This window comes from Monodon monoceros, unplaced genomic scaffold, assembly GCF_005190385.1.
Source record: "Monodon monoceros isolate NGI ecotype Baffin Bay Population unplaced genomic scaffold, NGI_Narwhal_1 Super_Scaffold_9, whole genome shotgun sequence".
In the NCBI taxonomy this organism is placed as follows: domain Eukaryota; kingdom Metazoa; phylum Chordata; class Mammalia; order Artiodactyla; family Monodontidae; genus Monodon; species Monodon monoceros.
In genome coordinates this window covers 51,774,541-51,796,018 of record NW_021703786.1, presented here as the reverse complement: position 1 = coordinate 51,796,018, position 21,478 = coordinate 51,774,541, and the positions used below count along the sequence as shown (strand labels likewise).

General features: G+C 52.7%; 1 protein-coding gene across 3 annotated transcripts; it reads right to left on the bottom strand.

The window, feature by feature from the left end:
- Positions 1-10,014: 10,014 nt before the first annotated feature.
- On the bottom strand, positions 10,015-20,968 carry TRARG1 (trafficking regulator of GLUT4 (SLC2A4) 1). Of its 3 annotated transcripts, none has more exons than XM_029212401.1 (3): positions 20,504-20,968; positions 11,530-11,662; positions 10,015-10,052 (listed from the first exon to the last, which is right to left on the bottom strand). In XM_029212401.1, exons 1-3 carry the CDS (start codon positions 20,888-20,890, stop codon positions 10,039-10,041), a joined length of 534 nt encoding a protein of 177 aa, XP_029068234.1. In that variant the 5' UTR covers positions 20,891-20,968; the 3' UTR covers positions 10,015-10,038. The 3 variants fall into 3 exon arrangements, with proteins under 3 accessions (XP_029068234.1, XP_029068232.1, XP_029068233.1); XM_029212399.1 differs by having other exon boundaries at positions 10,039-10,139; positions 20,504-20,890; XM_029212400.1 differs by lacking the exon at positions 10,015-10,052 and having other exon boundaries at positions 11,390-11,662; positions 20,504-20,890.
- Between the last annotated feature and the right edge of the window lie 510 nt (positions 20,969-21,478).

Sequence of the window (21,478 nt, the reverse complement as noted above, 5' to 3'; positions counted from 1 at the left end):
TGAGGGAATGGAAGGGGCCTGTTAATTAAAAGTGCTGCAAAGTCCAGCTACAATGCTAAGAGCACTTAGATGAGCCCTTTTATTATAAAGCAACTCGCTGTATATTAAAAACAAATTCCTTTTTAAAAGCCTAGAAGAAATATACTCAGATATTCACATTGATTGCTTCAGCTAATGGATTATGGGGAAGATTTTTTAATTAAATTATAAATTGTCCAAGTAATACAGATATAAACACTTGCTGTAAGATTCCATGGATACGAGGTATATGGAATAAAAACTTGATCACTGCCCCAGTGCCACTCCCCTACCCCATGTGTGACTGCTGATATCAGTGTGGTGTCTATTACTTCTTTAGTTTTCATGTTTAAAAAAAAGTTTAAAGAATGCATATTGCATGGGCCGGGGAGCACAGAAAGTTCTCATGGAGGAGGGTTGTTGACCGCATCTGAGGGGCCTGAGACTCAGGCGAGCATTGCAGCAGCAGACAGAGGCCTCTGGGACACTGGTGTTTGCACCACTGCCCTCCTGCCCACTGCATTACTGGGACAGTCCCAAGGAGACCAAGTCTCCTCTCACCCAGAAACCTCTTCCCCTGACAGGCAACTGTGCACAAGGGGATCCTTGTTAAAACTTCCTTGAGGATCCTAGAATTCAAACCCGGTTAAGAAATGTGTACAGGAAAATTCTCCATCCAGTGAGAAGGCAGGAATGTGGGCTAATCTACTCCCAACCACCCACTTTCCCAGCTCCTGACCTCTGCCTCCCACTTTGCCCCAGCAGGCAAATTCATGTGGAGAAGGAGGCTTCTGGCTGGTAGCCTGGCACTGCCAGTAGCCATGAAGAAAGTAAAAGCAGTTTAGTGGCCCATCCATCATTCCCAGGGGGGTTCCCCAACAGTCAGACCTAGTCAGCCTCAGGGCTCAGGGTCCCAGCCACCAGACCCTGGGAGCTTCCTTGTGTAGTCCCACCTGCCAGCATCTTCCCTCTTCCTGACCCTGTGGTTGCCATGGCGACGAGTCAGGCCCCCACCCCCCCACCCCAGCCTTGCTCTTCTCCCTAGTTCCTGAGAGCAACAGAACCCAGTGAGGCCTGAGTAGCAAGAGATGCTCCTGAGCACTTTCAGAATTTCCTCCCCTAGTGCTTAAGCCCTGTTTTTAAATTATAGGCAGGAAAAAAAAATGGAGAGAGAAAAACTGAATACCTACATGCCCCACAATGGGAGAAAAGATAGGTAAATACATGAGTGATGGTTTATACCTATTATACAGCCACTACCAAAGATGTTTACAAAGAGTCTTCAATAACAGGGAAATGCTTGGCTTAGCGAATCTATAGTAGGTTCGCAAGAAAATGCACCTCAAAGAAAGGGCTTGGTGGTGCATTAAATTTAGGAAATACCATGTCGCTACCCTCTCTCACAGATTCATGTTGCACGTCGATGTGTTCAAGGCTCTGAGGAGTGTCACAGTCAAACGACTGTATTTGGCTTTATTTAACTCAGTGTTTTCCGGATCTATTTGACGACAGAGCCCTTTTCTGTGGAGACCCCTTCTCGACCACAGGGCCGAGGCATGTTGCCCTCAGCCTCTCTGTCTCCCTGTTGGGTGGTCACTGTGCCTCCAGCACCTGGCGGGCTTCCCACACCTCCTCGGAGGCCCCCAGATCTCCTGGACATGGGGACTGCATTTCCTATCTCCTCTCCCTGCCCCTGATTCCCACCCATGGCCTGGCACTTGGGAGTTTGCAGTAAGAGCTTTCGGATTGGACTGAATTACAGTCCATGTTTGCTTCCAGTTTAGATACTGGTGATCTGACTTTTCGTTTGTTCTTCTTTAAATGGTGTTTATCGTGGGAAATGAACAATCAGTCAGCCCCAGCACGGTCATTAATCTACCTACAATAAGGGATTAATCACCGATGGGCCAGGAGGCAGGTGCACTAACTGGCCTTCCTAATATTGCCACGTGATAAGCCCAGCACTTTCCCACCTGGACCTTGGCCCGTGCCAGCCGTTGGCCTGGCTCTGCCTCAATACCCTCCCCACTTCCATACCTGGGAAACTCCTTCGGGACTTGGTGTAAATGTCATTTCATTAGGGAGTGCTTCCCCGATTCCATCATCTGTGTTAGTTCCCTCCATCACGTACTTTCATAGACACTTTCTACCACCCATCACAGATTGTGATTATGTATTCATTTGTTTAATCTCTCCAGACACTAGGCCATAAAATCCTTGAGCGTAGGCACCCAGGTGGGTTTTGTTCAGCATAGTATACCCAACACTCAGCACAGTGTCTGGCACATGGTAGGCCAACAAATATTTGTTCAGCGAATGAACTATAACTTGACATTACTTAACTTAAATTACTTAGCCAATACCTTGATGTTTCACATCTTAAATTAGCTCAGCTTATTTTCCCATCTGTAAAATGGGTAGAAAAAAGAAAGGAAATTGAATTAGGTACAGATAAACCCTGAAATCTTAGGTGGCATAACATGTATAAGTCCAATGAGTAGCTTGGGATTGAGGAGGGGGGCTCTGTTCCATGTAGTCATCCAGGGACCCAGGGTGACAGCATCTCTGCTGTCTTCAATGAGCAGCTTCCAAGGCTTCCCTGGGAGTTGATATCAGCTGGCAGATGGGAGAGATGGAGGATTCTGGGGGAGGTTTTTAAGGGCCAGGCCTGGAAATGAAACACATCACATCCATTCACATTCACTTGGCCAAAACCTAGTCCCATGGCCACATCTAACAGCAAGGGAAGCTGGGAAATGTAGCTAGGTGCCCAAGATTCAAAGGAAAATGGGTTTAATGAAAAGCTAGCCTGTTCTTGCCACAGAAACTAATATATTGAGTGGGTTTAGAGCAGGGTTAGCAAACTACAACCGATGGGCCAATTCCCGTGCACCCCATGTTTTTATAAACAAAGGTTTATTGGAGCACAGCCATACTCCTTTGTGTATTGTCTATGGCTCCTTTGTGCTACAACAGCAGAGTTGAGAAGTTGCAACAGAGATCATGTGGCCTGCAAAGAGCTGACATGGCCAACATGGAAACCAGCATTATTATTATCATGCTTACTGTTTGCAGTTCGTTTTTAGTAGCAATTGCTGAAGAGTACGAAATTGCTTTTTTCTCGCTTTGAAAGAGTATTTGCCATCTACTGTCAGACTTGACACTTTTCCTTATAGCCCAGGGTGGAGAAATCATAAATAGAACATTTGGAGAAATCCTTCTGAATCAGAGATAGGCAAGCTTTTTCTGTAAGAGGCCAGATAGTAAATATTTTCAGCACATTGAAGGTTGACTCAGCAACCATCTGCAGGGACTGAGGGTGACAGAACGGGGATGCCTCTAGACGACACCAAGGACCAGATTGTTGCCACCTGTGTCCTGGACACCCCGGCCTGCTGTCATCCCCAGGGAAAGGGGAAGGAACTCTGAAGTGACTGGGCTTATGTTTTCTGCAACTAGGCAGAATGGAGACAAAAGAGAGATTAAACTGAATTATAAAGAAAAAAAGCAAACATTTCTTGCACACCTGAGTTTGACCTGAGACTGTACACTGACATCACCCTTACTAAATACGTGTTAAGTGGAACCATCAAACAGAACTCAGCGCAAAAGCCCCAGCATCAGGGAACGGGCAGATTCCAACACGTGCAGTACCCCCTGCCTCTCCCTGGGGGATTTGAAGCCCCCGACACTGTGGTTTGGAAAAATTCGGTCAGAGGGAAAATCACTGGAGGGATTCTGAGTCATTCTTTCAATACTGCCCACTACCACCACCCCCTGCCCCACACCACCCCCTGCCCCACCAGCCCCGCTCCCAGGCACCCACTTCCGGGGGTCCCACACCCCTGTGCGCTGAGCGCCCCCCACCCCAAGCATGCTCATCCATCATCCAATGCTCACCTCCTTCCCAGCTGGGGCCCTCAGCCTTTCACCAAGACCTCGGCAGCAAAGAATCCCCCATTTATGACAAATGGCCTCAACAGCAGTAATGACTCGTGTTTACTGAGCAGGTGCTGCGGTCGGCTGGTGTTAGGCCTTGTCACACAGGACTCCTCCTCCTAATCAGAGGGGCTAACGGGCTCAGGCCGTGTGCCTCGAGTCCCCGGTGACCAGAGCATGGTGGGGATGGACGCTCTGCTCCCGGAGCTCTGGGCAGCTGGGTTCGCTGCAACCCCAAACCTTCGAGGTCTTTCTAAGCCTGCCCTGTTGGCAGGAGGAGAAACTGGAGAATCAGCAGGGGCCTTCCTAGAAGCGCGTTAGGCAGAGCAGAGTAAACCCAGAGCTCGAGGTGGGGAGGGGCCCAGATGCCTAGAGTTTGCGATCCTCAGGCTTCCTGCTCTGATGAATTATTCACGTCCACGGCCAGGCAGCAGATCAATAATGCAGGAGGCAGAAACCCTGGCAGGGCCCAGCTTCTAGCTGACCAGCTCTGTCCCCGGCTCCAGGGAGGGACCCTCGGCAGCCCTGTCGCAGTGGGGCAGTGTGGGCAGGCCAGTGGGGGAAGTCAGCTGTGCCCGGGCCTCTGCAATCCAGCTGTCCTCAGGGCTCCAGGCTGGGAGTGGGCTACAAACACAGCCAGGAAGGGGAGGCCTTTTACAATTTCCGTACTTCCTCTGCCTGCAGTGGGCCCGTTGGGCCATCAGTACAGGGGAACCATGTGTACCTGGGCCAACCCTGGGAATAGGAATTTCTGCCAGAGGATAGGGGTGCAAGAGGCATCACAGCTTCTCAAGGTCCCTTCCTCACGCTTCCTCCAGGGCCTAGGGGCTGGGGGATGGAGACCCAAGAGAACCAGGGTGTTCATTTTGACTGTGAGTAGAACTTTCCATCCAAGCAGCTTTAAAACACCTACTTGCCTCCGCCAGCCCCATGCAGGTTCTAGCCGGTGCGTGGGGTGGGGGTGAGGGGTGACAGGCTGGGAGAGGGGAGAAGGTCCTGGCTTCCTAGGGACTTGTGCTTTGGGGGCACACTCACCACCCACACATACCCACACCCACACAGGCCACCTTCTGCGCGCTGCAGCCTCACAGGCAAATGTAACGGAGCAAAGGGCTAGTGTGCCCACAGCACAGAAAGCCAGACTCTGACAGCAGGAGTTTGCTGCAAAGTAAAGGTTTATTACAGAGCACCCAGCAAGGGATTGGGAGACAGGCCTCAGATCCACTCCAACTTGGTCTTTGAGTTAGCAGTTTGTTTCTTTTAAAGGGAATAACAAACTGGCTGGGATTAATCATTGTCTTGTGACATTTCTTAATCATAGGTTCATGAGTCAGGATGTCTCTGGATTCCCAGGCCAGGTGGTCTGTGGCTCGGGGGTCTGTTAGCTCATCTTGCCCTAGAGAAATGACCTGAATTTGCAGGTTAATGACGAGATCTATAACAGCAGTTCTAGTACATTGGTGTTGATATTCACAACAGCAGTCTGAGTCATCTGATTCTGGTTGATTAATGTTCAGTTCGCTCAGGGTTGGGGTCAGAGGGAACAAGAGAGGGAATAAAGTGTTGGAGAGAGAGATCAATCATAAACTCGTTAAGGGAACTCCGTTAAAGGGGAACTCAGTTTCACAAACACTCTGGGAAACAGGGTGAAGAATTTTTCTGCTATGAGACCCCCCCAACTTATTTGGGGTTTCTCTTAAGGTCCTTCTCTTTGCTTCTCAGTATTGCCTAGATTCTCTCCATTTGTTTCAGTAGACCCTTGTAAGAAAGAAAGGAGAATGGGACTTCCCTGGCCGTCCAGTGGTTAGGACTCTGTGCTCTCACTGCCGAGGGCCCGGGTCCAGTCCCTGTTTGGGGAGCTAAGATCCCACAAGCCGCGCAGAGTGGCCGAAAAAGAAAGGAAAACAATTATTATTTTTAGAGGGGAGATAAAAGACCAGTCCCCGCAGAGGTTACGGCCTAAGGGGAGACTGCAGCAAGTTGGCCCACGTGACTCGGCTTCAGGCGTCTAGCCCAGAGCGTCCCCAACTTCAGTGCACAGGAACCACTGGGGATCTTGTGAAAGGGCAGAGATTCTGGATCGGGGTGTGGCCTGAGCTTCTGCATTTCTGACCGCTCCTGGCGACGCCCATTAATGCTGAGTAGTAAGTCTCGAGGGCCCAGCCCCATAGCTCCCAACTTCAAATGACCATTGGGATCACCTGGAAATCTTTAAAGGCTCTGGAAGCTTAGGCCACACCTCAGACCACTTAAACCTGATTCACTAGGAGTGGCGGCCAGGCACCAGCGTGGCCCACGCTCCCAGGTGATTCCAGCGTGCCGCCGGGAGGGATTGAGAAGCCCGCTCTAGACCCGCACAGCTCACTCCTTTATCTGGAGACTGAGGCCCAGAGAGAGGCCAGGGCTGCTCAAGTTGACACAGCCAAGGAATGAAGGTTTGAGGCCTGGGCCAGAGACCTCTCCTGGGCACGCGGGGTGGTCTCCTGTCATGGGTCAGGGAGAGGCAGGTAGGGCTGGGGATGGAGGGGAGCAGAGTCTCAAGGGCCAGCCTGGGATGCCCAGCACCTCCCAGGTTCTGGGGTGCTCTCCTGGCTGTGCCTTGGGAAATTGTTATTGGCCTTCCCCACGTGTATCCAGCCCTCACGGTTCACCAGGACACGCCACTGGGTCTCCGCCAGCCCTGTGGGTGTGCAGAGAGGATCACCGCACTGTTCACAGGTGGGGAGTCCAGGTGGAGAGAGGGCGCAGCCATCCGTGATTTCAGGCTTTCTGCATTGTGGAAGCTGCAGCTTTTCCCTTGCTGAATCTCAGACACATGTCCCCCTACGCCCTTTGCCCCCTACAGCCTTTGCTCTCCAGGCAGCAAAGCACGGCGGCAAGAAGCCAACTTTGGGGTCACACCTAGGGATACGGTCAGTTCACCAACATTTCTTCAGCACCTTCTGCATGCCAGGCACGGTGTGACCCGGGCCCAGTGTCTGAACCTCGGTTTACTAATCGGAACCCCAGGATAACACTAGCGACCCCCTCGGATGGCTGTGTGGATTTACCAAGGTTTGTAAGACGCCAGCACAGCCTCCTGCCCTCTTCAGTGCCTGAGACCTTTGTTCAGAGGCAGAAGGAACGACCAAGGGAAGACCAGCATCGCTCACCAGAGAAACTGAGGCTGGGTGAGAACAGATGGCTTGCCCAGGGGAATGCTTCATGGTGGTCATGGAGCCCCTGGATGGCCAGGCTCCCCAGTGCCCCCCAAGTTGTTTGGAACCCTTTGAACCCAGCGGCACAAACAGACCCTCGGTGGGCGTGGACGGTCAGCTTTATTTCTTTCCATGCCGAGAAATACAGAGGAGAGAACTGGTGAGTGGGGGCTGGTGGTGGTCAGGGGGCGGTGCTTGCTGTTCCCTAGGGGACCTGGGGAGGGGCTGGGTCAGTGCCCCAAGCCAGGGGACCACTGTGTTCATGCAGCCAGTACTGGACCCACGAAGGCGCTAGGATGGCAGGGCCACTGTCCCTTCATGTTCAACGAGGCCTGGGGGTGTCAGGAGACCTGTGGGTGGGAGGCAGCAGGGTCCCTCCGTCCCAGCCTTACCTCTGAAGGGTTTCCCATCCTCTGGCCCTGGGCTCCTCTCTGCTGGAAGGGCCGGTCTCCCGAGGCCTCTGCCCCTCCCACACACCTTGGAGGCCTCTGAGCTACATCCTTAGTATGACTAGAAAACTCTCAAGTCGTTCTCGCCTGAACGGAAGGATGCTCCTGCCGTGCCTGCGTTTGCAGTGATCTGCTGTGGCTTCTCTCCTTCTCCACTATCCTGGGTTTGGAGTAGGAACCAGTGTGTGTATCTGTGGGAGTGCGTGCGTGGCAGGGCCTGTTTTTGTGGGTGAGACTGTAGATGGGGGGGGCAGGTCTAGGTGTGCGTGACGGTCCCAGGGCACACAGAGGCCGCGGTCCCACCTCTGCCATCATTTTCCCACAAGACCATGCCTAAACAGTCTGGTTCACTGCTCTCTTCTCCCTGGGGTGCTGAAGCTGGGGACCCCTGGGACCTGCCGGAAGACAGCTGACTCATGACCCCTCCTTCCAGGGTGGGGGCCGGTGAATGTCAGATTCATAGACCTCATCATGACTCCCCTGGCCTGACTGACCTTGAAAGTGACACAGATACTCTGGGCTTATCCCCTTCCTCCCCCCCACCCCCGACAAACACGGGCATTTCTATTTTGGCCTCAAAGGTCCCATAAAGCAAATCCAGCTGGTCCCTCCTTTAGGGTCGGGAGAGGTTGGAGTTTATTCCCTGGGTGGGTGACTGACACAGGAACGCCAGCCCTAGAGGGATCTGCCCATGCCCCTGGGCCCTGAACCCTCCCCTTGTTCATACAGGCCCTCCTAGAAGGCTTGGGGCTGCACCCAGGACCCAGAGCCCCTCCCGGCAGACAGAGCCTCTGTGCTGACATGCTCCCTCCTCAGGAGCCTCTGAGGAGGGTGGGAGAGACGGGCAGGGACCCTGAAAGGAGGCATGAGGGTCCTGAACAGGCACAGAGGAAACATTCTTGGCCAACTTGGGGCCCTGAGAACCTGCCCACCCAACCTCCTGGAACCCTAGCTGCTAGGCAGGGCCTCACAGGGTGGGAAGGCCTGTAGCATCCTTCTCCAAGGGTTTGGGGGCTGAAGCCAACAGGGGAAGTAGGAGCAAGAAAGACCAGGGAGAAATCTGAGGGGCCCTGCTTAACTCCTTCCAGGTGTCCCATTAGGTCCTGAGACAAAGGCCATGGTGTCCGGGCCCCTGATTCTGGGCATGTGGATGTGTTCCTAAGCCCGGGTCCCCAAAGATGGGACCCTTCAGCCAAGCTCTTCCCTCTATCTTGAAACTCTCTAGACCCCATGAACAACAAACCTTCATAAAAACTCTGGCCCACGCCCCTGCAGAAGGCACAAACACCCCTAATGACCTGGGAGCCCATGGGAATTTTCCCCAGGGGTGGTCCCAAAGCCTGCTCCAGGGAAAGCCTTCGCTGTTTGTGGTTGACCAGGGGCACAGGGTGAGGCACAGAGCATCAGATGCAGCTGGGCTGGGAGCTGGGAGCCCAGGCCCCACCTGAGCCACTCTGCATGGGGACCCTGAGCCCCTCTGCATGAAACTCCGAGTTTGTGCCCCAGACAGCCAGGGAGGGCCTGTCAGGATGAGAGCTCAGGCCTGGGTTCCTTTTCACTGGCTGTCCTGGAGGCAAGGTCAGGCCCCGGGAGTTCTTGGTTGGTGCCCCAGGCTACAGCCCAGGTAGGGACTAGAGGCAGTCTGCGTCAGCCTGGCAGATGCCCTGACACCAGACTTCTCAGCCGAGATGCTCGTGAAGCTGAAATGTCTGGGAAGAGGTCTATGGGTCATGCTGTCCCCGTTTCTGTCTCCACCAACATTCCGCTCGGTGCCTCCACCCTGCGATGGATGTAGGATTGAAGTATGGCTGTTGCCTCTTTCCAGAGCAGCTGCACATCCTGTGTGTCCGAGGGGTTCCAGGGCATGTGCTGAGCAGAAGCTTGGCCTCTGAGCTCAGGGTACTGGCTGGGATCGCAGCAGGCACGTGGCACAAGGCATGCAAACAGTCTTTTTTATCCTGCCTCAAGAAAAATACAAAAGATAATAAAGGCCCGCGTCTTTTCTCCCGGTCATCAGACACGCAGGGACTGTGCTACCTCTCTCCCCGCTGTAGTCTTGCTTGTGGGGCTGGTTTCTTCTCACTCTGGCAGTATGTGCTGCTTGGCAGGTCCCAGGAAATCGTGGGGATGAGAAACCAGCCAGAACTCTGGGGTTAAGATGCTGGGACGTGCATCTGAGATTAAACCACAGTATTCACTGGTTTCACAGTCAATTTCATTTCCTCCCTTCCTTTCTTCCTCTTGCTTTCCCATTTGATGTGGGCTGGCAATGGGGTGACTTGGGGGTTTCCCTCCAAGTTTGTACTTTTGGAGCTGGGGGACAGGTGGGCACTTGGCAGTCACCATCCTGTACTCCGAGGTACATGGGGCATGTGGGTGCGGAGCTTTCCAGTGGGCAGGGGCCTGCTTCTGCTAGCACAGCCCCCTAGTTAGGTTTATTTCTTCTGAACTGTAAAGAAAAGAACAGGTATGGCAGAACAGAGCTCAGAACATAGGGTCTTCCGGTCCCTTTTTTGAGGATTTGAGTCTTTGTTTCCTAGCGGGAAATGGTACCGGGGTGAGTTGGCTGGGGGCTCCCGGTGGAAGTGAGCTCCTGCCAAGGACAGGACCGGGGCCTCGGTGGTTGGTTCGGAGGTAGGCACGTGGACCCCTGAGGCTAGAACCATCGCTGCTTGAATATTTTAGTGAAAACTAAACAGTCCCCTTTGCCAATTTGAGTCCAGTGGTTGTCACTTGCCATTGAAAGAGTCATGGCTAAGGTGACAAGCAGCAGCAGAACAAAGAGACTGAGACGTCAGAAGGTGATACTGAGGCTCACACCCTGGGCTAGTGGGTTCCTGCTTCTCAGGCACCTGCACACCTGTCAAACTCAGAGATTATGGAACATGCTTCCGCTCAGACAGATGAAGTGGAGGACCTGCATTTTGAACCCAGGCAGACTGATTACAGACCTGAACTCTTCCCTCTCCTATGAGGCCAAGGTTCCCCATGACCCCACGGCTGAATCCCAGGCTTTCTACCCCAAGTTGAAAACTCTGTATTCCAGATCAGTGCCTCCCAAACTATAACGATTGGGCTGGGAATCTTATTAAAACGCAGATTCTGATTCAGTGGGTCTGGGTGGAGCCTGAGATTCTGTATTTCCAGCCCTTTCCTGGTGTCAGCAGCCATGGCTGCTGGCCCATGGAGCACACATTGAGGGGCAAGGTCTTTAGGGGAACAGCTTATGTTGATCACCAAAGGGGCAGAGATGCTTGGAGGCTCCCAATGTGAGTGTGACGAGAGGGAAATGGACAACACTGACCTGCATAGCCCAGAAATTCTCAAAGCTGCCTGGGCTCTGTGAGCAGCTGAGTGTCACCTTTGAAAATGGTCATCCTGCTTGGATAACTTCCCTGGGCCACCTTTGGGCACTCACAAAAGTGTTGCTTCCTGAATTCCAGCACGTGCATGGTTTACTTCCAGTAGGTCCTGGCTGTCTCATCAGGGATGCTGTCTGGCAGGTCCCCAGTTTACAAAGCAGAGTCACATGCATCATCTCAGGTGATGCTCACAAAAGCCTCTGTGCTGGAGGCTTCTTCCTACCGCTTTCGACCTGAAAACCCTGAGACTCAACCCAGGCAGACCCTGGTGCAGGACCCAGGACCATCAGAGCTGAGACTAGAGCTCGTAGCCTCTGACTCCTGGGCACGTGCTCTTACCACGCCCTTTCTTAGTGATCTATTCTCCAGGCATTAGAAAGTCAGAAAGCCAACCCCACTCAGCCAGTCCCTGCAGGGACTGGGTTGCTTTCCTTGAGTGAGAGGAAAAGGCTGTGGCCCACACGTGCTCTTACCCTTCTCCCCACCAGCACCCCTGTCCCAGGGCGCTGGGCCACAGCCTTCCACAGTCCTCACTGAGTAAGCTGGAGTGCGGCTGGGCCTCACCTGCAAAGTTGACAGTCACGGCCACGATGATGATGACGACCCCCAGGATGATGAAGGTGATGCTGAGCATCCCGGCCAGGCGGCCCAGCCTCCGGGCCCCGTCCAGGTCTCCCTGTTGCATGCTACTTCGAGACTGCAGAGAGAAGGTGGCAGAGACCTCAGGAAGGCTGTCCTTGGCAGCCTTGGAGGGGGCCCCTTACTGAGCCTCTGGAACACACCCGGTCCCCACTGCGGCCCACACTCCAGCAGCCTCCATAGGGGAGAGGCAGGGGGCTCCTTCAGGAGAAGTGGCCTGGACTCCAGTGGCCAGACCTCTTGAGGAGACCCGTAACTAAGCCTGCCCCTCGCTGGCTGGGGACAGCTGGAAGCATGACCAAGCAATGCAGGGTGTTATCTCAGGACAGTGATGGGCAGGGTGGTATAGTGGAGACCGAGGGCCTGGGAGGGTGGACCAGGCCCAGGCCATGCTGAGCTGGCAGGAGAGATAAGCCAGGCCCCTGCGGACCCCAGCCCAAGGCTCATTCCTACAGCTGCACTAAGGCAGCCCCTGTGGCTTTTTCAATGTCCTCACATACCTGCCTCTTTTCCTCTGTGAGCCCCCTCTTGCCATAAAAGGAAAGAAATCACTGGCCTTCCCTCTCCCTATATCCCACCCAGGAACCACATCCTTGTTCAACCAAGTCCACTTCCCAGATCACACCAGAAAGGCGAGGCATTTGGGGTTTGAACCAGGAAGGCTGGGGCTGGGGCGGAGCCATGTATGGCTTCACAGGGGCCCTATCTGATATTTCACTCCTTCTCAGTGAGCTCGGCTTCTCTTGGCCCTATTGAATTGGGTGAAATCAGGTGGGTTAGGATGGGGATGGACAGAAGACATAGGGACAGATAGGATCATGAGGGGTCCAGGGGGAAGCAGTAGGAGGTGTGTCCCAAGCCTCTCCCCCCTCACCACTGCCCAGGCTGGCCTGGGACCTCCAGATTCCTCCAGCTCTAGAACTTGGGCTTCTATTGATAGAACAGGCACAGGCAGGAGTCTACTAAAGGTGTGACTACTTACAAGACCTCAGGCCATTTATTTGGTTATTTTATGTTCTGATTATTGGAGGCTCCTGAGTTCAGCATGGAACCATCAAGTACCTTGATGGTGATGGTGACGATGATGACAAAGATGTATTGAGCCCTTACTTTGTGCCGGGCAGCTTACTGACGACTATGCCTGAATGCTCTCATTTAGCCTCAGAATCATTCTGTGAGGTTGGCAGTGTTGCCCATTTTTAAAGACGCTGAAGTTCACAGAAGCGACACTTCCCCCTCTGTTCTCTTCATTGGGGCACCCCCCGTCTCCTGGGTCCTGTCTTCATCTCTCAGAATTCTGATTCCCCACCTCCACCCCGTGGTTCCCTGTGCCAAGCTCCTTCCAGGCCAGTGCCAGCTGCCTGCCCCAGTGTGACCTCACTCACTTTGCCCCAAACCACAGCTTCCTACTTCCCAGATCTGCTCCTTGCCTTGCACTCCTCCTTCCACGTGCTCAAGCCCCAATTATTGGCAACAGCCTGGAGTCCTCCCACTTGGTCATAACTCCCCTCCCATCCCACTCTACTAATTAGTTTCCTCTCCTAGTCAATTCCATTGCAACTCTCCTCTCTAGCTTCGCTGCACTTGCCCTAGTTCCAGGGGCCACTTCTCACTCAAGCCATGACAAGAGCCTCCTGAAGGTCCCCCTGGCTCCAAGCTCTTTTCCTCTCCATTCTACTCCCCACACCACCATTTCACCCTATAGATATTCATGCCAGGCATGGTGCTAAGACCCTGGGATGCAGCAGTGTACAAGAGAGCCCCGGTTCTTATGCTCATGGAGCTTACAGCCTTGGAGGGAGGCTGGCCTCCATTGTGACCACACAAATAAAAGCAAAATTGCAAGTGTGGGTAGCGTTCCGAAGGAGAGGTACCTGGCACTATGAGAGTTTATAAAAGGGGAGAGTCAGGGAACACATCCTGAAGGGAGGACATCTGGACTGAGATATGAGAGATGAGTAAGAATTAAATAGCTTTTTTTTCAAATGGAAGAAGAGTGTTCTGCACAGAGAGAACAGCATGTGCAAAGGCCCAGAGGGAGTCCCTACGTGGCAAATATGTAGATGTTCAATAAATCGTTATTGACTGAAGGAAGCAGGCGGGAACTTGACAAAGGCCGGTGCAGCCGGGGCTGAGACAGTGAGGAAGAGGAGGCTGCAGAGGCGGGCAGGGCCAGGCCAGGTCAGGTAGGGCTCTGCCCATACAGCAAGGAGGTCGGTCCTTATCCCAGAACAGTGAGAGCCAGTGAAGATGGAAGGATGGGGCCAGAGGATGGTATGATTGGATGCAGGTTTCCCAAAGACCCCCCTGACTGTAGTGGGGGATCACAGGAGAGCCAGGAGCTGAGGCAAAAGCTCAGAGAGATGATGATGGCTGAGGCAATCACTCTTGTCCAGCATCCTCCTCGGCCCCCCACTGTCTGCAGAACAGAGTCCAAACTCAGGTTTGCTTTGCATTTCCTGGTTTTACCCTCTGCCATTCTCTTCCACAACCTCTGGGTCTAGCCGATCTGAACTGCTCAGGGTATGAGCACCGACTTCCACTTGCCTTTGCTCGTGCTATTTCTCCCGCCCACATTCCTGCTCCCCCATAACACCTCAAGTCCAAATCCTCTCTATTCTTCAACAGCTGGCTCCAATGCCACCTCCTCTGTGAAGCCCACTGAGATTCCTCCACTCCCACTGGAATGGTCATAATCCCTAGCATGATTTGAACATTTACCTTGTGCCAGGAACTATGCAAGCTCAAGTCTAGACCTCAGCCTCTCTCTGCTGCCCAGGGACATTGGGGCACCAATCACTCCTTGGTCTTTTCACACTCTCCTTCTTTTTTTTTTTTTTTTCACCCTCTCCTTCTTGACTAGATCTTTTTCTCTCCTGTCTTGAAGAAATCCTCTATTTGTCTCACCCAGTTTTAGGCTCCCCAGTGCCTACAGGACAAAATCCAGATTCCGTTTTGTGACAGTTGGGGCCCTTCTTGATCTGGCCTTTCTCCATTTCTCCAGTCGCTTCTCTCACCACGCCTGCCTGGTGTTCTATATTCCAGCTGCATCTCCTCATCTGTAAAATGGCCTAATAACAATCCCTGCCTCATAGGAGTGGTAGAGGATAAAATGCTCTAATGGATGGCAAGCTCAGGTCACCAAACTCAGGACATCAACATCGAGGCAACATTGGGAGGAAGAGGGAGCAACATACAGAAAGACTTCTGGGGTTTCCAGGAATTTCAGCTTCAGAAATCCTGGGGTTGCCTTGAATCATTGTCCAGGACTCATTCTCAGCTGTAAGTATAGCATCAGGGGGAGGGGCAGAGGGTTTAAGGTGAGTCCTGCCCCCATTTTCCAGAAAAAGTCCGTGCAGTAATGATTCAGGGCCACGGAGAGAGGCACACAGGTAGTTTCTTGGGTATGAGAGGTGAGGGAGAAAGGTGAGAGGGAGAGAGAATTTTTTTCATTTATACTGAGCCCAGTCTCACTTATTTGTCCGCAGAGCCATCCATCCATGCATCCTTGGATTGATGGAAGGTCATGCGTGTTCCTTCAAGCCTGAGGGACACCACTGAAGGAGACACAGTGGGAATGGCTGCATGGAACAGGGCAGACCTGATTGTGGCTTCTTTGTTGTGTCAGACACTTTATACACTCTATGCAATGTAAACCTCACAACTATTCTGTAAATTTTAGTTTTCCAATCTGTAGAAAGGAGGGATAGTAACTGCCTCTAAGAAGAGAGCCCTAATTTTAAATGAGAAGCTGTCCACTGCTAGCTGACACTCATTTCTGAAGTACCCCCCTCCCCAATTAGTCACCAAATGAAAGATCCATCCCTTGTTTGCAGGGATGGAGAAAAACCCTTCATTTCTTTTTATGAGTAAATTACCAGCTGCTCTGCATCCCCGTTAGTGACATCACTTCCTCTTATACCAAACGGCTCAAGTTGAAGGCACACTAATAATAACTGCAGTAATGGTTGTAATGACGGAATTAATAGATCATTTGTGACTGCAGTGACTGTGGGAATGGTGAGTGAGAAAACGAATTCAGGTTAATAGATCAGTGAGGACAGATACTGAATACAGTTTTGAGTGTGGGGCAAGGACAAGGCGGGGTTGGGGAGAGGGCAGGGTGAGAAGGATGCTGTTGAGGGCTGCTAGAGGCTGAAACCAGCCAGAGGAGGGCGGCAACAGAGCTTCTCAGGAACGAGCTTTCTCCACCCATGAGGCTCAGGCCAAGGCCTAGCAGATCTCAGGAGAACTGACGAGATGTGCCAGGGCTGATCAGTTATTGGCCCTTCCACAGAGATCAAGCATCTCCCAGTAGATCAAGGCAAAAGGATGTGCTTCTCCATGTGCTTCACAGCACTCTCTCTGGATAGATACAATTGTTTCTGAAATGCCCTGACTACAGTTTAACCCCCCTGTTGCTGGAGAGAGGGAAGGGGTGGTGGAGGATCCTGGGGAAGGAGTCAGGGCAGCTGCAGTGGTGGATGGGAGGGATTGGCAAGACTTAGGGGCTTGAGACCGCAGCTGTTTACCAACTTATTCAGGAGTATGTCAGGAGGCTTCCCTGGTGGTCTGGTGGTTAGAACTCCGTGCTCTCGCTGCAAGGGCCCAGATTCGATCCCTGATTGGGGAACTAAGATCCCACAAGCCACAAGGTATGGCCAAAAAAAAGAGAAAAAAAGATGTCAATATCTTAAGCCATATGCCTACATACCAGCTGACCGTCAGCCCTGGTCAGGACTTAGCACTCTTGTTGAGTGAATGGATAAATCATAAATGAATGAGAATGAGCCTGCAACACATGAGTTAAATAATTAAGTTGTTGAAAATGCCTAAGTAAGGAAGCGTTGAAGCCACTCTGGATCTCTGCGTCGCTCCCACATGCTGTAGGAACAGCCTACAGAGAAGGGACTGCTCAGAGGCTGCAACCAAAACCACAGACAGGGCTGCCTACCTTTCCCAAGGCTATAATGAGGGGTGAGACTCCATTATATCCAAATTGCTAAAAGCCAGAAATGCCTGTTCACTGGGGGTTTGCCCTGTCCTCTGACATTGCAGTTTCATTTAGTATTAATAATAATAGCAACCACTTCCATTTATTAAGCATTTACTATGTTCCAGGCTTTGGCACACACGTTAGTTCATTTAATCCTCCCAGCAGCCCTATGAGGTAGGTGGTTTTATTACACATTTTATAGATGAGGAGACTAGAGCTAAGGAAGGAGGTTGAATGATTTGGACATGGTCATGTGACTTAAAAGGGATAGAGATGGGATACACACCCAAGTCTATCTGATGCTTCTTTTATCAACAACTGAAAGCCCACTGCCTGGGGCCCAGGAGATCTTGCTGGATTGGGGAGCATGGCCATTTCTCATCCTGACCCAGAGGTAAAATGGATGAAGCCAACCTTGCCCTGGCCACCCCAGGAAGCTCACAGGAAGCTGCGGTGCTGAGCAGGCCTGGGCCTGGACACCTGTGATCACAGCTCCTAAGGTAGAGCCCCTGATCCCAGCCCTGGTCCCAGCAGGCCCCTGTCGGAGCTACAGTGGGAAGGACACTGCTGGTCCATTAGTCTTCCACTGATGGAGTAAGTGGGTGGTGGAGAGGAGGCTACTGGGAGGTGGGGGAGAAAAAGAGGGAAGGAAGTAGAATTATTCCCTCCCTGCATAAATGCCTGAAAGGTTTGCCTTTCCTGGGAGGGACACACCATCCTTGTCCCACAGGTAGATACAGGGTGGGGCCATGAAGAAAACACTGGATTCAGTATCCAGGTGATGTGCCTCTTGCCAATTGTGTGACCATGGGCAAGGCACTGTTTTACATGCCTCAGTTCCCTCATCTGGTAAATGGGAACAATTAGCTAGACTCTGTCAGCCTCATACTAGGGCATGCTCTGCAGACAGTGAGCTCTAGCCAGTCTGTCAGGGCTGTGGGTCTCCTTCTCCCCTGGGGTCAAGGGCTTGATCCTTCACTTGGTAACCAGTGGGAAGACTTCAGATGAGGAGCTCTGAAGCCTGTTGCCAGGACCTGGAGACACCAGCATGGAGACTTAACTCTCCATACTCTCTGTCTCTTCTTCACCCCTGCTACTGTTTGAGTGGCACTAAGTATTTCAGCTCTAGATAAATAACTGACCCCTCCCTCGCCAGGGCATGGGAGTGTCCTATGAACTAGAAAAGTGAATATCACAAAAAAGTGACTCACACAAATGTTTTGGATTCCCAGTGTATATAAAAGTTACGTTTATACCTTTCTGTAGTCTAGTAAGTGTGCAATAACACTGTATCTTAAAAAGCAATGTACATACCTTAATTTTTAAACACTTTATTGCTAAAAAATGCTAATCATCATTGCTCAGCAAGTTGTGATCTTTTTGCATTAGTAACATCAAAGATCACTGATCACGGGTCACCATGACAAATATAATAATAATGAAAACGTTTGACATATTTCGAGAATTAACAAAATGTGACCCAGAGACACAAAGTGAGCAAATGCTGTTGGAAAAAAAAAAGGCGGCGATAGACTTGCTCGATGCAGGGTTGCCACAAACCTTCAATTTGCAAAAAATGCAATAGTGGCAAAGCACAATAAAACGAGGTATGTCTGCTTATAAAATGTCCAGAAGAGGCAAAACCATGGAGACAGAAAGAAGATGGGTGATTGCTCAGGTTTGGAAGGGATGGGGAAGAAAAAAGGCCCTGGGTTTCTTTTGGAGGTGAGGAAAATGTTCTAAAGTTGACTGTGGTTATAGTTGCGCTTGTCTGTGAATATACTAAAAATCATTGAATTGTACACTTTAGATGCGTGAATTGTATGATATGTGAATTATATTTCAAAGCTCTAAGAAAAACAACAAACAGGACTTCCCTGGTGGTCCAGTGGTTAAGACTCCGTGCTTCCAATGCAGGGGGCACAAGTTCGATCCCTGGTCAGGGAACTAAGATCCCATATGTTGTGTGGCGCAGCTAAAAAAAAAAAAAAAAACCAACAAACGTGATGGCTTCCCATCCCCGCCAGGGAGACACTCACCTAATTACTACCATCACGTAATAGCACTTACTATGTGCTGGGTGCTTTAGCACTTTGTATGGCTCATCTCATTTCACCCTCACACAACTCTATAATTTAGGTGTTATGCTGACACCCATTTTGCAGATGGGAATACTGAGGAGAAAAGATGTTTGAGTGACTTGCCCGAGGCCACAGAATACCCTGTGGTTTTGTCTAGCGTGGGTGCTTCTTGCAATGTGTTGTAGGGATCTGTTTACAAGTTTCTCCCCACTGATCGGGAGGCTCGTGGGGATTGGTGATGGCATCTGGTTTAGCACTGTATTCCCTGCCCCAGGCCCAGTGACCATCAGACCTGACTCAAGAACCTGAGAAGGATGTAGAAATGCACTGGGGGTGGGTTCGGTGGTCTCACAGCCTTGGGCCCAGGTTTCCCTTGACAAAGGCAGCTCCTACCCAGCTCACACCCTGCCACCCCCAGCAGGAGATGGATTCTAGCGAACGTTTTCTCCTGGGTCCTTGTGTGGATTCCCTCCGCAAAGCCTGTCTCTCCTCCTGGGGCTTCTCCCTGTAACCAAGAGGCTGGCCCTGCCCACAGCCACTGGCTGCACCCCTGTGGCCCGGCTCTGCCCCCAGCTGCCTCCAAGAGCAGCAGGCAGCACGGGAAGTTCCTCAAAGGCCTGGCCCAGCCCTGGCTCTTCTGCCCACACCAAGTCCCTGCCAGTGTCCCCTAAAGCCCTGGCAGGTGGTGCTGGATTTGATGGGGGTTGGGGAAGGCCCCCCTGGCTGGAGACCGGGCCTCAGTGAAGTGGATAGAGACGTATGAGGAAATAAGGGGTTTCTCAGAGGAGAATGGGGCAGCAGGAATGACCACAGCTCCTGGGGGCTCGATGATGGATGACTCAGCAGGGGAGTCACTCCAGAGGGGAAGCAGACAGTGTCTCCCCTCTCAGTGTACTGTCCCCTGCTGCTAACCTCATTCTGAAAGTCATTCCCTGCCAGCCTCTCTCTGTGTCTCTCTCTCACAATCTCCTGGACCACAGAAGTCACTTGCCAACATGTACCAACATTTTCTGTGGCTCCTCTGTAAGTAGCTCTATCCAGATGACTTGGATTGGAGATGATCTAAGGTAATTTACCCAAAACCCTAGAGCATGAGTGTGTGGGAAGCAAGGACTAGCCCCCATGCCCCTCCCTGGCCAGGCCAGCCATGCCCTCTGACACACGTGTGTTCCCACCCTTGGCCCAGGCCCCCCCACCCTGAAGACATGCTGAAATCGGTGCAAAGGCGAGGCCCAGAGAGCCCCAGCGAGAAGTTACCCCCAGAGGAGCAGCCCTGGGGCAGCGGGGCCCCGGAGCCCTCAGTCCATGGCAGGGAAGCCACTGCCTGCTCTTGGAAACCAGAGCTGCCAAAGGCTGACAGAACAGCAGGGGGTGTGCCTGGCTCCCCTCCTGAGAACATAGGGGCCCTGGGACCCCATGCCAGCTGCAACCTCTGCTGATTGACAGCCCCGCTCAGGAATGACTCCTTGGGAAAACGCCCCCAACCCCTGCAAAGGCAAGACCCCCAACTTGGCTGTATTTCTGTGCAGAATTTAGCTCCAGGTGGCTCTCTGGAATCCCCTTCCCAGCAGGGATGTGTGCAAAGTCAAGCTGTGATGCCCAGGAGCAGAGATGAAGGAGGACAGCAAACAGAAGCTCTCCAGGCCCCTGGACCCCTCTCCAAGGGGGAGTAATAGACCAGCTGAGAAGGGGAATCTTCCCCCAAGCCCCCGGCACCCAGCTCTTTTCTCTACCTCCCAGGCAGGGAGACTGGTGCCTGCAGGGAAGCGTGGCTGCTGACCCCAGGCCCAGCCCCTGCCCTGGAACAAAGAGTAGCACTTACCATAATGGAAAAGATGAGGGGGATGAGGTTGAGGGGCCAGATGGGGCAGAAGCAGGAGGTGATGGCAAGGACGAGGTAATCTTTGGGAACTTCTCTGTCCTGGGTATAGGAGGTGGTGGCAATGGAGGATGCCCGCCTCGAGCTGGCCCGGGAGGATGCCTGGGGGAGCGAGGCCTCCCGGTGCCCCTCGGATACCACCTTGAAGGGCAGACTGTGGCAGCCCTGCTCCAGGTCCAGAGCCCCCGAGGGGGACTTGGACAGCTTCAGGGGCTTGTCATCCTGGCCCCCGACCTTGGTGAGGAGTTTCTCCATCTCCGGCAGGTCCAGGGGTGAGACGGTGCCTGGCTCCTGCGCCGGGGAAAACTGAGGCTGCCCGGGGTGGGCCATGCTGGCCTGGGCCTTGGGCTGCTCCAGCTCCAGGCCGGGACGAGGGGCTCCAGAGGGACCTCAGCGCACCATTCCTCAGCCCAGACTCAGGGCCTACAGGTCAGGGGCAGATGTGTCACCCAGGAGAGCAAGGGCCAGCTGGGGGCTGGGAGGGTCAGCCTCTCCGGACCAGCTGAGTTCAGAGGCTCAGGCCAGCCTACTGCCCCATGGAGCTCCGGGAAGCTGGAGCCTTGAGCTCCATTCAAGTTTGAGGCCAACTTTGCCGATGCTGCTGACAGCACAGATGGGCGGGGAAGCAACAGAAAGCAGCTCCAAGAGCAGAGAGAAGACTGCTGTTCTCCGGAGTGAGGCTTAGACTAAGTCAGGGAGGGTGTGTGTGTGTGTGTGTACATCACCCAGCCTCCCTCCCTCCCTCCCTGCCCTCCTCAGAGATGCTTTTCAATTCCTCTCTCCCCAGAGAACCTCCCAGCAGCATTCTGCCTCTGCCCCAGCCCAGCCCAGGGGGACTTGGGCCAGCCTCTGGCTTCCACTACTGACCCAGGACCTGCTCTTCTGGGTGGGGGCTCTGGATGGGGAAGAAAGACAGAG

Bases quoted from the DNA above. Each gene is read 5' to 3' on its own strand.
- TRARG1 (XM_029212399.1), bottom strand. From the start codon at position 20,890: ATGGCCCACCCCGGGCAGCCTCAGTTTTCCCCGGCGCAGGAGCCAGGC. The intron at 11,663-20,503 runs GTAAGTGCTACT...TTCTCTCTGCAG, and splicing joins CCCTCATCTTTTCCATTATG to TCTCGAAGTAGCATGCAACA. The intron at 10,140-11,529 runs GTGAGGCCCAGC...ATTTCCCGCTAG, and splicing joins CGTGACTGTCAACTTTGCAG to GAAACAAAGACTCAAATCCT.